Genomic DNA, 13,081 nt, shown 5'->3' with positions numbered 1-13,081 from the left:
TGCCATATTTGTTTCCAGCAAATACCCCTACTGATGTGGGGGCCATACAGAACACTATGCTCTTTCAAAAAGCCCAAAATAAAAGCCCAACTTCCCTCCTTTTCTTCTTCCTTTCCCACCTTCTCTAAACACACTGTTCCTCATTTTCCCAACCATCACTATGCCCATCTCGAGGAAAGTATGGACGATCTCTATTACAATTGGCATTTTAGCAATCCTAAGATCACTGAGCAAGAAATTTGGATTCGAAAAAGATGAAATATTGGAACTGTTTCGTGATTTATCAGATCGTTTGGGGTTTTGGGCAATACCCATTTACGTATTGATTCACACTGTAACACTTTCTCTTTGTTTGCCTTACGCCGTTTTCTTTGAAGCCGGGGCTTCCCTTCTTTTCGGATTCTTTACAGCTGTCATTTGTGTTTTCTGTGCTAAGATTCTTGGTGCCTCTCTTTCTTTCTGGATTGGAAGGTCAGATTATTTTATTTTTCTAATTTTACGTAATTATTATATTATTTAATGTCGTGTAATAATTGAGAAAGAAAAAAAAAATGCTGAGTAATGTTAGCAAAATGAGTCAATATTTTCATAATGTGCATGTCTTGTTGTAGAGTTGAATAGAGGAGAGTGTTTTGGTCAATGACATAAACATTTCTAATATAATGTACAAATAATGGTGAACATAAGTGCGTTGTGTTAGTCTACTGTTTCCTTTTGGTCAATAGATCGTTGAACTTTTATAGGAGTTATTAGGAACTAGGCTAGGTGACTTGGTCTCTTCGTATTTGTGGTGCGTTGTGATTTATGGGATGCTCTGACTGCTAGAGGGTTGTGTAGAGGATTTATGGTCTGTGAAGACCTTAGTTTTCCATCCTACTTTACCAGTACGGTGTTTTAACATGTTCTTAAGGTTGTTCCAAGTCTTGGCTCAATCTGTTGAAAAGCCAATATGTTAGGATTAGGGAGATAGAAGAGTTTACCTATCTGAACTTAATACTAGCTTTCTTCAATAAGTCATAGGTACATCGTTATTTCTCTTGGGACGCCATAATGTACCTAATTTATCTTGGTTTCTATAGTGAGTACTTCAGGATAAAACTGTGTGTGTCTAAATATTGTCCAAGGAAGCAAGTCCCATTGAGTTCTCCAGATTGGTTTTCTACATGTCATTCTTTTTACAATGTAATTTGGAAAGTTACTGAAAATAATCATTTGGATCTCATTTTGCAATGACTTAGACCGTTAGATGCGAATCATCTGTTTGACTGATTCGATAGACTTGATTTGCTCCTTATTAGGTAGAGTTAGTAAGTCCATTAGACTCTAAGGCTGTGTTTGGTTCGCTGAAATTCAATTCCAAAATGAAATTAGATTCTTTGATTTGTGTTTCCATGAATTGTTTTTCAAGAAACTGGATCGTGTTTGTCTGGCTATAAATGGAAAAGTTTATTTTTAGTTGAGTTTAGCTTGGGAGTACTGGATTAAGGCTTATGAAACCTGCAAAGCATTCAATCAAAACCTGCTATCTTCACATTTCTCCTCCTCTCTCTCCTGCGAGCCATCGGGTGGCCAAAGTTAGAAAACAACTTCCTTTTTTCTGAAAGTGGAGGTTGCTTTCCTCCTTTTCAGCCCATTTAAAAAATCTGTTTTCAAGTTTTTCACTTTCCAGGTTGAACCAAACAGTTGAGAGTTTTCAATTTCCATGAAAACACTTTATTTTCCTCACTTTTCCTTGAGCCAAACACGGCCTTAGAGTTGTGAATCATGCTTTGTCTGAATGGTCGTAGTGGAGGTGTAGAGAGGATGAGGGCATATTGGAGTGTGCTGACTAATAAATTTGGTGTGTCTAGCCTTGGAGCGACAGAACGCTAGTCTGGTCATTGTGCCAGTGTACTGTTTATAGTGGTAATGAAATAACATTTTGGTAGGCTTTAACTGTTTAAGGTGTGCCTAGGTAACAAATTCGATCTTGAGATGATTGGTGGTGTGGACAGAGCCTAGGAGCTACCAGTTAAAAAGCATCGACTGACTTACTGTTTTTAGAACTTGGAAGTTAAATCTTTTTTGCCTTGGAGTTCTACAAAATTTTTGTATTTTAGAGGCTTACTCGCTGCAGTTGCTAAAAGTTGCTGCTTGGAGTACTAGTTTCTATTGTCTAATTAAAGGTTGTATCTCCGGAAATGTTGGAGAATAATAGCTCTCTGGTTTGGTATATTATCTGAGACTATAGGGTTTTTTCCACCTCTTCTTCCTGAGAGTAATCTGTTTAACAGTTTTCTGTCATCTGTTGTATTTTGCAAGACAAACTCTTGCGGAATTTAATTTTCTCCTGGGCTTTTATTTTTTCAGGCTTGTTTTTAGGAATTCAAGCTCAACGATGGAGTGGATCCAGAAAAACAAATACTTCCACATCCTTGCCAAAGGAGTTGAGAGGGACGGCTGGAAATTTGTCCTACTTGCTCGCTTCTCACCAATGCCATCCTATGTAATAAACTATGGTTTGGCAGCGACTAAAGTTGGGTTCCTTGTAGATTTTCTGCTTCCTTCAGTTATTGGATGCCTGCCAATGATTATACAGAACACATCCATCGGCAGTCTTGCTGGTGCTGCTGTAGCTTCTGCATCTGGTTCTCAAAAATCGCAGATTTTCTCGTACCTTTTCCCCCTACTTGGCATCATATCCAGTATTCTCATCTCTTTGAGGATCAAGAAGTACTCTTCAGAGCTCTCTGTGGATGAACCTTCTTCTGGCAAGGATATTCTTGACACTAATAAAACTGACGACTCATCTCAAGAGGCATTACGTGAAGTAGGAAGTGAGGGGTTGAGAAAAAGGCAATGAATCGAGCTGACATTTTTGTAAAAAATATTATTTCATATTCTAGAGATCAAAGAGTGTTAGAGGGGGAAGGAGTAAATGGCATTTGAGATGAGTCTTAACCATGAATATCTGATGTTGTATGTTGATGATAATTTTGGTCTTTGCAAATTTGATACTGGGTAAACTGCGTTGAATGGAAGAAAAAAAAAATAATGGGCTTCAAATTCTTTTAGTTTTTGGCATCTGCAACCTTATGGTTATGGACTTCAATTTGATCAGATAGTCGATGTTCTCTTGAATGTACCATTTTTCTATACTTCAACAAGAATTTGCTTGGCAGGTGTTATTTTCCTTCAGATCATCAGTCACTAAGTCCAGTTGTGTTGCCATACATGATACATGTAGCACAAAATTGTAATTGTTGTGAACCAATCGCAGTAATCCATACGCGTGGGCTGGCCTGTGCAGCTATTCTCAAGGTGTCTGAAGGTGAGATTTGCGAACATTGAGATACCTTTAGATTGTAAGTGTATAATTAAATTCATTTGGTGTCCCGCGGCAAAAAGTGTAAATGGAAACAGCGATCTAATTACGTGTTAATTGACTGTGCAGTGGATTTGTTATTAAAGCTTCTGCATTTGATGTAGTGTTTTGTAGTATAAACGTGGAATCACTTCCAGTTGGTGCATAGGGACAGAGCAAAGACGGGCTCAGATATGGGTGGAGTTGCCGTTAGTTGTGTCATTGAACATGTCACAGTTTGTTAGAGAGCAGTGGTCAAACGGCCATGGGGTGTAGAGAGATGCGGGAGTGGACCTGGTCTGAATCTATCATCGTCTGGTAAACTTTGAACACAATCTCACAGCCCCATCTACATTAATAAGTAGATTGACATAGTCACCTATGGCCTATTTGACCATGGCTGTTTGACTTGCGAGTAAGCTGACCTAATATCAAAGTCCAGCAGTAGCTTGATACTGTTGACATACAATAGTCAGTACGTAGTCACTAGATTAATTTTAAATTTGCTATGATTATCTTCAAATGTTTGTAGCTATGAAGTCTCAACTCTGAAACCTTACTTCCAAATATCACAAATATCAGTAATGTTAATATATATGAAGATGTCACTTTAAGGATCAAACTATAGGAATGACCTGAAGTACAAAAAGAATCCCACCAGTGTTTGTCTGAAAATCTATCTAATAAAACATGATGGTGTAGGAAGCAGGCTCCATCCGATGAATTCTGAATTTATCGTTTTTTCTAAGTTGTGATACTCAAGAAAATAAGTCAATCCCAAAAGATGATGCCTTTTATCCTAACACTGGGATCTATTCGATCTTATTCTTCAAACAAACTATGTATGCCTTATCCTTCTTTCCTGCCGCCATCACTGTAGTTCTTGCTTAAAGTTAATTCGTGACCAAATCTTCAGATGCTTGATAATGGCCTAAAGTTAATTCGTGATCAAGTTAGTGAAGTTACACTCTTTAGCCAAGGCAATGGAGGGAGTTGGCAAGGAGGGTGTTATTACTATTGCTGTAAGTTGTTGAAATTAGCCCCATTTCTCTTTCTTTCATCCCTTAAGTGTTCTCTTAATGATAAAGAATATGATCATCATTAACTGTTCTCTTAATGATTGTTCAAGCACTTGTAAATAAGTAATCTATTATGTTAAAATTTACTGCTGCTATTCTCTTAATGATTGATTTATTCCTCTAGGGCATTTATAGTAAATCTCGGTGACATGTTGGAGCATTGGAGCAATGGTACTTTCAGGTACAACTCTTAATTTGATAAGAAACATCAATAGTGCCCCTTTAGTGAATGAGAGTGCAACTTTATATTCTTTAAGTCATTCTAAGATGACTGCTTGCTGGAATTTAATTATTCTGGTAATAAAACAATTCAAACTACATAATTTATATATTTTTATGAGACCTAGCCAGCGATTTGCCAAATGGTCAAAGTTCCACATATACTGGTGTCCAGGAAAGGTATATGCGTTGTTGATGAGTTGGTCAAAAAGCAAATCAGCAATCTGAAATGTATTTGTTTCTCGCTGAATTTTGATAAAATAGATAAAGTTAGTCTAAGTAAAGATTCCTTATTGTTTTCGATACATTTATTTGAACACATCAGTTAATTGATTTCATCCAAATAAGGATAAATGGTTGATGTTCACCAATTTATTTTGATAGAACACTTTGGATCTGTTGACTGTCATTTGTTTGCCCATAAATCCATGAGACAAATTGCCAATTTATCTAGGTCAGTTCAAGGCCATTTTCCGTAGCCGTAGGATACTGTTAAGGAGATCTCACTTCAAGGCACAAAAACTTTTCTGAGAGAAGCTAATGACCCAACTCGTACTGTGTTTGCTTTCATATCGAGGAAAGAAACCATCTGGTCTGCGTGTGTATGTGCAATGAAATCTCGATGTCAGAGACCAACCTTCTCTCTGTCGCAGCACATGTTTGAGAGAATTATTTAGACTGCAACCTTTGCACTGTTAATTGGATGTGCAAGTGTATTTTTAGCTAAATGCCCTTTTCTTTTCTCTAGACCCTCTTCGAGCTTGAGAGCCATTCTTTCTTCCAAACTCGCATAGTTTAATCTCTCACCCTATTATTTGAGAAGATGATTGGAGAAGCACAAGATACAATTTGCCAAGCGATTGAGGTGGCGGATGTGTTCTTCTTGGAAATTCTGTTAGGCGTCCAACACAAAGAACCATCCCACGGTCTGTAGATAACAGAGGCCCATCCGACGGTCTCTATATAACCAGCGCATAAGCCCATCGATAGTCTCAAAGATTTCCTCGATCCCATGCGGGTTTGCGAGAGAATCATCGTCTTTTGAAACCGCCGTGCGTATTAGTGAATGGGGTGTTTTCTTAATTGTTTTGGTGCAAAAAAAGAACGTAGAACAAAAGAGTAATATCCATTTTATGGATCAAGTAAGCTTGCGTTGTTTATTAGTGGTATTTGTCAGTTTTTGTTTCTTTTTGAGTTTTGAACATTTTATGGAAATGTTTTGCAGAGAATTGGTTGTAATGAATCGGCCAAGAGAGTGCAACCTTTAGACCAAGTAAGACGTTTTATGGGGTTTTGTCATTTTTTATTCTTTTTGAGGAATCGACAGAGAAAACCAAAGTTAAAAGAACACAAATCTGTAAAGTATAGTTTAGTCATGGTCTTTACAGTTTAGTCATGGTCTGTTTATTAATTTATTTGTTGTTATTCATATATGTTTAGTCATGGTCTATTTATTAATTTATTTGTTGTTATTCATAGTTTAGTCATGGTCTGTTTAGTCAATATTGGTTGCAAAATCTAAATGTCATAATATGTGGTACTTTTATATATGTGATCTAATTTACTTCCGCTTGCTATCGTCTGATTTTTATTTCTGATTTGTTTTTTTTTGTTTAATTTCGGCGTGGTTTACTACCGTCTAATTTTTTTAATCCCCTTTGTTTTATTTCATCGCCACCTAATTTTTATCTGTGTTTACGCCTAATTACTACTACATTTACATGCGAAATAATCACTGTTCGTGGTTTACTACCGTCAGCTACCCTCTAATTTTTTAAATCCCCTTTGTTTTATTTATTGCCACCTAATTTTTATCTCTGTTTATACCTAATTACTACTACCTTTACATGCGAAATAATCACTACTACTTTGTCTTTTTTTTTAGGCACCCTTTTTCATTGCAGATTCGACTTTCAATGGTATGTTATCCCCACCTATCTTTTTATGTTTGTTTCTACAGGTTTTATTGAGTATCTATTTCTATTTGTTTCTACAGGATCCCATAGATAAGGGTAAACGTCCAATGGACCCTTCGAACAAGAAAAACAATATTTATGTTCCAGTTCAAGATGGACTCTACCTTCAGCCACCTACTCCTCAACGACCTGCTCGCCCCCAGGTATTGATAACTTCTATTAACATACTTTGAGTTACCCAAATTGTCCTAACACTCTTATTGGTTTCACATCACATTTTTGAACTCGCTTTCAAATATTTATAGCTTCCTACGCGACCAATTCTTGACAAAGGAAAACGCCTCTATGGACTCCTTTTTAAGGAACCTTCAAACCAAAACAAACATGTCTTTGTTGCCCCCAAGATAGGCTCAATTTTCAACCGCCTCTTTGGCTTCCGGGTATTTCTTGCTTGCATTGCCTTATTTATTCTTTTGTTTTATAAATGTCTTCTATCTAATCTCCCGCCATCCGGTTAAAAAAAATGTAATGGCCTGATATATCGTGTCCATAAGGTGTTTTAATATACTGATTTTATGAATCTCATTTCCCCACTTGCGAATTAGTTTTCTACACTGTTGGCATTAGTCGAGACATTCAAATATTTTGTAATGTTGAAGTGATCTCATTTTTTTAAGCCAATTATTTGACTACTCTGGCATCTGTCGAGACAGTTAAGTAACTGGATTAACCAATGAGAAATATATGATTGTGATTTTCAGGTTACGACAGGTTTATATTTATGAAATGTCAAAAATACAGAGGAGATGTTGCGAAATTTTACTATAAAACCACGTGTCATAGGTTTGTAATTGTTTTAGTTTTTGGCGTTACATATTTGCTTGTTCCAAAACTAGAAAAGAGTCTAGAGGTGAATGAATACAATCGTTCATTGTTTCACTTCCGAAATTGTCAATTTCTTCTTCCCTTTAGTATATATAATATTTCCTACTCACTCTATTTAACGAATTTAAAACAGATAATTACATACTTCTTCGATGAAGTTTCCTCAGGCTTAGGATTTATGATAATGACCTTGACATTGGCGCATGAGGATGGGGTTTCTGGAAGACTTATGATTGTCAACAATGTTATCTGTACTTCCGCTACTTTTTTTTGTACTTGGCGTACTTTTGTGGGTGCTCTCTTTGGTACTGTTTTGATGTCCTCATTCAAACCACTTGTGGGAGTCTGATTATGTATCTGTTTCTCATATTGTTCTTATTTCATTTGGTTTAATTGGTGTTCTTCTATGTTTAAGTCCATTTAGATGAATGAGTCTAGAGCATCTATGCAAATCACTATCGGATTTATTGAATGAGAATTGTCTTTGCAGCCTTTTAACATGATCCAAAACATTGGAAAATCATAAAATAATGGGGAGGTTCTATCCAAATTGCCCCTTAGATGGAACAATATCCAGTATAATAAAATCAAAATAGAGTGTTCAAGTTCAGCTTCTATAGAGTTAGCGTTGCGGCGACTCTATCGATCTTGGATGCAACGCGGGCATACCCTAGTTCCGAAATAAGTAATCTTGTTTATCATATTCTAAAGTACGAAACCTCCAATGCTACGTCCGAGTAGGGGTGGGAATTTGGCCCTAACGACCACTAACCCTACGACCGACCCGGACCCTAAGCCCTATAAAGCCCTCACAACTAAAGCCCTCACAGAGTTTAGGGTCAGGCCGACCCTAATGCCTTCTAGGCGGGGCTGGGGCTAAGATTCTAAAACATAGGCCTCAACTAACCAAGCCCTAACCGCCCCTGTTTTCATACTTTCACTATAAATACACATACCATAATTGTCCAACTCTTTGTTAAATATTTTCAATTAAAATAACATTGTCTTTTGTAATTTATCACTTACACCCAATGGTACTTCCAATAACTTGTTTTATATAACAAAAACTTGTCGACTTAAGCGGCCGTGAAGAAACAATGAGCACTAAAACAATAAAAATAAAACTTTATTCCTTTTGATCATCAAGTCAAAGTCCATAACTTATTATTCTCGATTTCTTTTCTCACTTATTTCTTATAAATTATATTTTTATTCACATCCAAGCCAAGTCTAAAACTAAAGATTTCCTTCCACACCATTAAAGCAAAATCTGAGGCGGACATTTGTAACATAGAAACCAAAAACAACCTTTGTCGGAAAAATGACATTTGTAATCTCAAACCTTTCTCCATCACTTGTTCAAAAGCCAATATTTTCATTTCCATATACAAAGCTTGAATCACTTTTAAATTAGAAGAAAGGTAATATTATATTTGTTTGAATCTATTATAGAAATAATTTATGATATTACAAATAGTTTAACAACTTCCAGTGACCATAACCAAAACTATTATGTTTCTTCTTTATATATATTACTTCTTCCTTTAAAATGATAATATAATTATTTGTCTACATGTATTTCAATGTTAAATGTAATTTTAGTGAGGTTTGAGTCTGAGGAAGAAACAAATTCGAACTCTCGATGTCTTGATTCATTAGATTGTGGATGTCGATTTTAAATTTTTGACTTATCACGCGATTATTACTTAGATTGGTTGGACTTTGAGTTTGTATATTATTATGCGTTTTGTAATATAAATGAGTTTTAAAGCCCATGTAAAAAAAAAAATATAGGCTAGCCCCAAAAAAGCCCGACCCTAAAGTCTTTAAAGAGGGCTAGGGTCAGGGTCAGGGCTTGAGGTTTTGACTTGTGACCCGGCCCGACCCGGCCCTATGCTGATTTTAGGGCCGGGCCGACCCGGCCCTAATATCTTAAGGGCTTTAAATGTTTAGGGCCGGGCTAGCCCGACCCGGCCCATTGCCCACCCCTACGTCCGAGTGAGCTTTTCTCATCAAATAATGGATAAGCTAAGTAGGTTGGGAAGGAACTGACATATTTTTAATGGAATAGGTTTCCCCACAGAAGTTTTCTATGCTTCTGTACTGCTGCTGCACATGGGTCAACTGTCAAAGAAAAATATAAAACTTGTAAATAAACTATTTATTGGTGTTTAGAACTCAGTACGTGTACACCACCCAAGATTGTCAAATAAACATGAAGTAACATTGGGGTATGGTATCTTCATTTTATATTCAAGGATCTTGCTTCTAGAAGAAATTAGGAATGTCTATAACATGGAACGTGGAAAAATAAGTTCAAATTTTCCTCTTTCAGCGAATAGAGACTCGATAATAGACATGATATGGAGATAATTAAATACAGAATCATCCATCCTTGTGTAGAGGATTACATTTTTGTGTATATTTAAACCCACCGTTGCTGTTGGGTAACAGACATTTGCTCTGAAAATTTATGCGAGAATGAGTAATATGATGAAAACTGTAGCTTTGTCTATCATTGTCAAAGTTGGTGAGAGCCATAAAAGGGTGTGGACACTTTAGCTTCTTATGTCAAAAATTAAGGACCGAAGTCAAAGTATGACTGTAAGAAAACAAACGTATTTCTAGCAGTGGAGAATGCAATTGCAACAAATTAAAGGCACCATGAACCTTTCATTATGCCACATTTAGATTAATATTGCCCAAAGATTCAGAGAATAGAATCATTACAACAATGATGATGGTTCTTGAGAACTATGTCTTGATTAGTAGTTTTGGTTCTGTTAGTATTTCAGATAGCAGAAGCAGGGTATGAATCAGAAGTTGATGCTCTCCTTCAATGGAAAACCAGTCTCATGAGTCAAGCTGCTATTAGTTCATGGACAACAGATACCAACACAAACAACTCGACTCCATGCATGTGGTATGGGTAGTTTGTGACAGGACCGGAAGAGTAACTGAACTGAACCTTCAAGAAGCCAGCCTGCAAGGTACACTTGAAAACTTAGACTTTTCATCCTTGCCGAAGCTAGTCTATCTTGATCTCAGCAACAACAAACTCACGGGAAATATCCCGTCGCAGATTGGTACACTTTCCAGGCTCACCCACTTGGATCTTTCAGTAAATTTTCTTACTGGTAGCCTTCCACTTTCTTTTGGTAATCTTAGTAGAATCATCGAGCTCAATGTATCTGCTAATGGCTTAACTGGGGAACTAGACCCACTCTTGTTCACCAACTGGACCAAACTTGTGAGTCTTGGACTGCAAAATAACGAGTTTATTGGTACCATCCCTCGTAAAATTGATCTCCTTACAAGCCTTAAAAAACTCACCCTGTCATACAATAATATAGGTGGTTCAATACCTCCAGAGATTGGTAACTTGAAAGATTTGTTCCTAGTAGCTCTCCGTGGGAACTTTTTGATTGGTTCCATCCCTCAATCTTTGGGTAACTTAAGCAACCTCATGGTGTTATACTGTTATACCTTGATCAGAATCAACTCTCTGGATCAGTTCCCTTAAATATTGGTATAGTGAGGAACCTGCGAGATTTGCGTCTCTTCAAAAATCATTTATCTGGTTTACTACCTGAAGAACTTAGCAACCTATCGTCTCTGGCTCGACTTCATTTGAACGGTAATAACTTCTCGGGAAATTTACCACAAGAAGTGTGTCGAGGTGGATCGCTACAGTATTTTGCAGCGGCCAACAACCAGTTAACTGGCCCCATCCCCAGAAGTTTCAAGAATTGTACGACCTTATTCAGAGTTCTACTCAGAGGAAATCTGCTTAATGGAGATATATCCCAAGATTTTGGATTACATACAAGTCTCAATTATATTGATCTGGGATATAATAGACTCAGTGGGAAACTCCCATCAAACTGGACAGCATTTAAAGATTTGACAGCGTTACTTGTTCCTGGTAATGAGATCAGTGGGAGGATTTCGGGGGGACTAGGCCAACTGAATGACTTACAGGTACTTGATCTTTCTGAGAACCAACTCGTAGGAGAAATACCAAAGGAGTTGAGTAATCTGTCTGTTTTGTTCAATCTGACCTTGTGTTGCAATCAATTATCTGGTAATGTACCACCGGAATTTGAAAGACTGTCCAATCTTGAGTTCCTAGACCTCTCATTCAATCAGCTAGGTGGGCCGATTCCAGAGCAGATAGGTGAGTGCTTGACGTTGCGGTATTTGAATTTGAAAAAGAATGAGTTGTCAGGTCTGATCCCATTTCAGATTGGAAATCTAGTGCAATTGCAGGAATAACTAGACCTTAGTCAGAACTCACTCGCTGGAAATATTCCAGCACAATTCAGCAAGCTCATTATGTTGGAACAATTGAATCTCTCCCAGAATCAGCTTACAGGTTCTATCCCTACTTCCTTCAGTCAGATGGTAAGTCTATTAACCATTGATTTTTCGAACAATAAGTTGGAAGGCTGTCTTTCCAGAAGTAAAGTTTTTGAAGAAGCTCCATCCGAAGCATTCAGTAATAATAAAGGTTTGTTCAGTGATGTTGAAGCTTTGCCGCCCAGAAGCTTCTCTGGTAACGAGGGTACTGAAAAAGGTTTGCATAATGGTGTAACAAAGATTGTTGGTTCTATTGTGGGCTCATTGTTTTTACTGCTCCTGCTCGTTGCAATCTTATTTTATTTTCATCGAAAAAGAAAAGTGCAAAATTCTGATGATAATGGACCTGCATCTGCCAGCAAAAACATATTTTCAGTTTGGAATTACGATGGGAGCATTATCTACGAAAATGTCATTGATGCTACAAATAATTTTGATGACACGTATTGCATTGGGAAGGGAGGATCTGGAAGGGTTTTCAGGGCAGAATTACCAACTGGGAATGTAGTAGCTATAAAGATGCTTTCTTCACAAGAAGATGGCAAACTAGATAATTTGGAATGTTTTATGAATGAGATTCAATCCTTAACAGAAGTACGGCATCAAAACATTGTAAAACTTTATGGGTTCTGTTCTCACCCCAGGCACACATTTTTGATTTATGAGTACATGGAAAAGGGAAGCTTAGCTGATATTATCAGTAGAGAGAATGGAGCAAAAGAGTTTGATTGGCTTAAGAGACTGAATGTCATCAGAAATGTTGCCAATGCTTTATCATACTTGCATTATGATTGTAAGCCACCCATCCTTCATCGTGACATATCTAGCAGCAATATTTTACTGAATGCAGAATTTGAGGGTTGTATCTCTGATTTCAGCATCGCAAGACTTTTAAATCCTGATTCATCATTATGGGCCAAAGTTGCTGGCACGAAGGGCTACATGGCGCCAGGCAAGCTTATGCTTCCCCTTCCCTTTTCCATTCAATAAACATAATCATGTCTTGAGAAAGTATATCCAACTTTTGAAAGTACTTCTTTATAATCATATTGGATTAGATAGGTAGATAGATACTGTCTTAAGTTTCCTACATTTAGCTCGGTTTCCTAATTAACTTCGGAGTACTTTTTATTTGTTTCAGAGCTTGCTTACACAATGGCGGTGACAGAAAAATGTGATGTTTACAGCTTTGGTGTATTAACATTAGAAATTATTATGGGAAGGCATCCAAGGGAACTCATCTCTTTACCATTGCCGCCAGTTGATCTGAACATATCACC

General features: G+C 37.1%; 2 protein-coding genes and 1 pseudogene across 3 annotated transcripts; all 3 read left to right on the top strand.

Annotated features, from left to right (window-relative positions):
• Positions 1-101: 101 nt before the first annotated feature.
• LOC147495574 (uncharacterized) lies at positions 102-3,053 on the top strand. The gene is made up of 2 exons (XM_086564195.1): positions 102-471; positions 2,350-3,053. The coding sequence occupies exons 1-2, from the start codon at positions 161-163 to the stop codon at positions 2,840-2,842; spliced, it is 804 nt and encodes a 267-aa protein (XP_086420321.1). The 5' UTR covers positions 102-160; the 3' UTR covers positions 2,843-3,053.
• A 1,182-nt stretch (positions 3,054-4,235) lies between these two features.
• On the top strand, positions 4,236-7,843 carry LOC147495573 (uncharacterized). Its single transcript, XM_086564196.1, has 6 exons — positions 4,236-4,365; positions 4,547-4,603; positions 6,527-6,560; positions 6,638-6,760; positions 6,863-6,997; positions 7,576-7,843. Exons 2-6 carry the CDS (start codon positions 4,572-4,574, stop codon positions 7,789-7,791), a joined length of 540 nt encoding a protein of 179 aa, XP_086420322.1. The 5' UTR covers positions 4,236-4,365; positions 4,547-4,571; the 3' UTR covers positions 7,792-7,843.
• A 2,513-nt stretch (positions 7,844-10,356) lies between these two features.
• Positions 10,357-12,993, top strand: LOC147495572 (uncharacterized; annotated as a pseudogene). Its single transcript, XR_015199560.1, has 4 exons — positions 10,357-10,819; positions 10,897-12,594; positions 12,680-12,753; positions 12,943-12,993. The product of XR_015199560.1 is annotated as an uncharacterized LOC147495572 (transcript).
• The last annotated feature ends 88 nt before the right edge of the window (positions 12,994-13,081 follow it).

This window comes from Coptis chinensis, chromosome 6, assembly GCF_015680905.1.
Source record: "Coptis chinensis isolate HL-2020 chromosome 6, ASM1568090v1, whole genome shotgun sequence".
Taxonomy (NCBI): domain Eukaryota; kingdom Viridiplantae; phylum Streptophyta; class Magnoliopsida; order Ranunculales; family Ranunculaceae; genus Coptis; species Coptis chinensis.
This window is presented reverse-complemented; position numbering and strand designations above follow the sequence as displayed.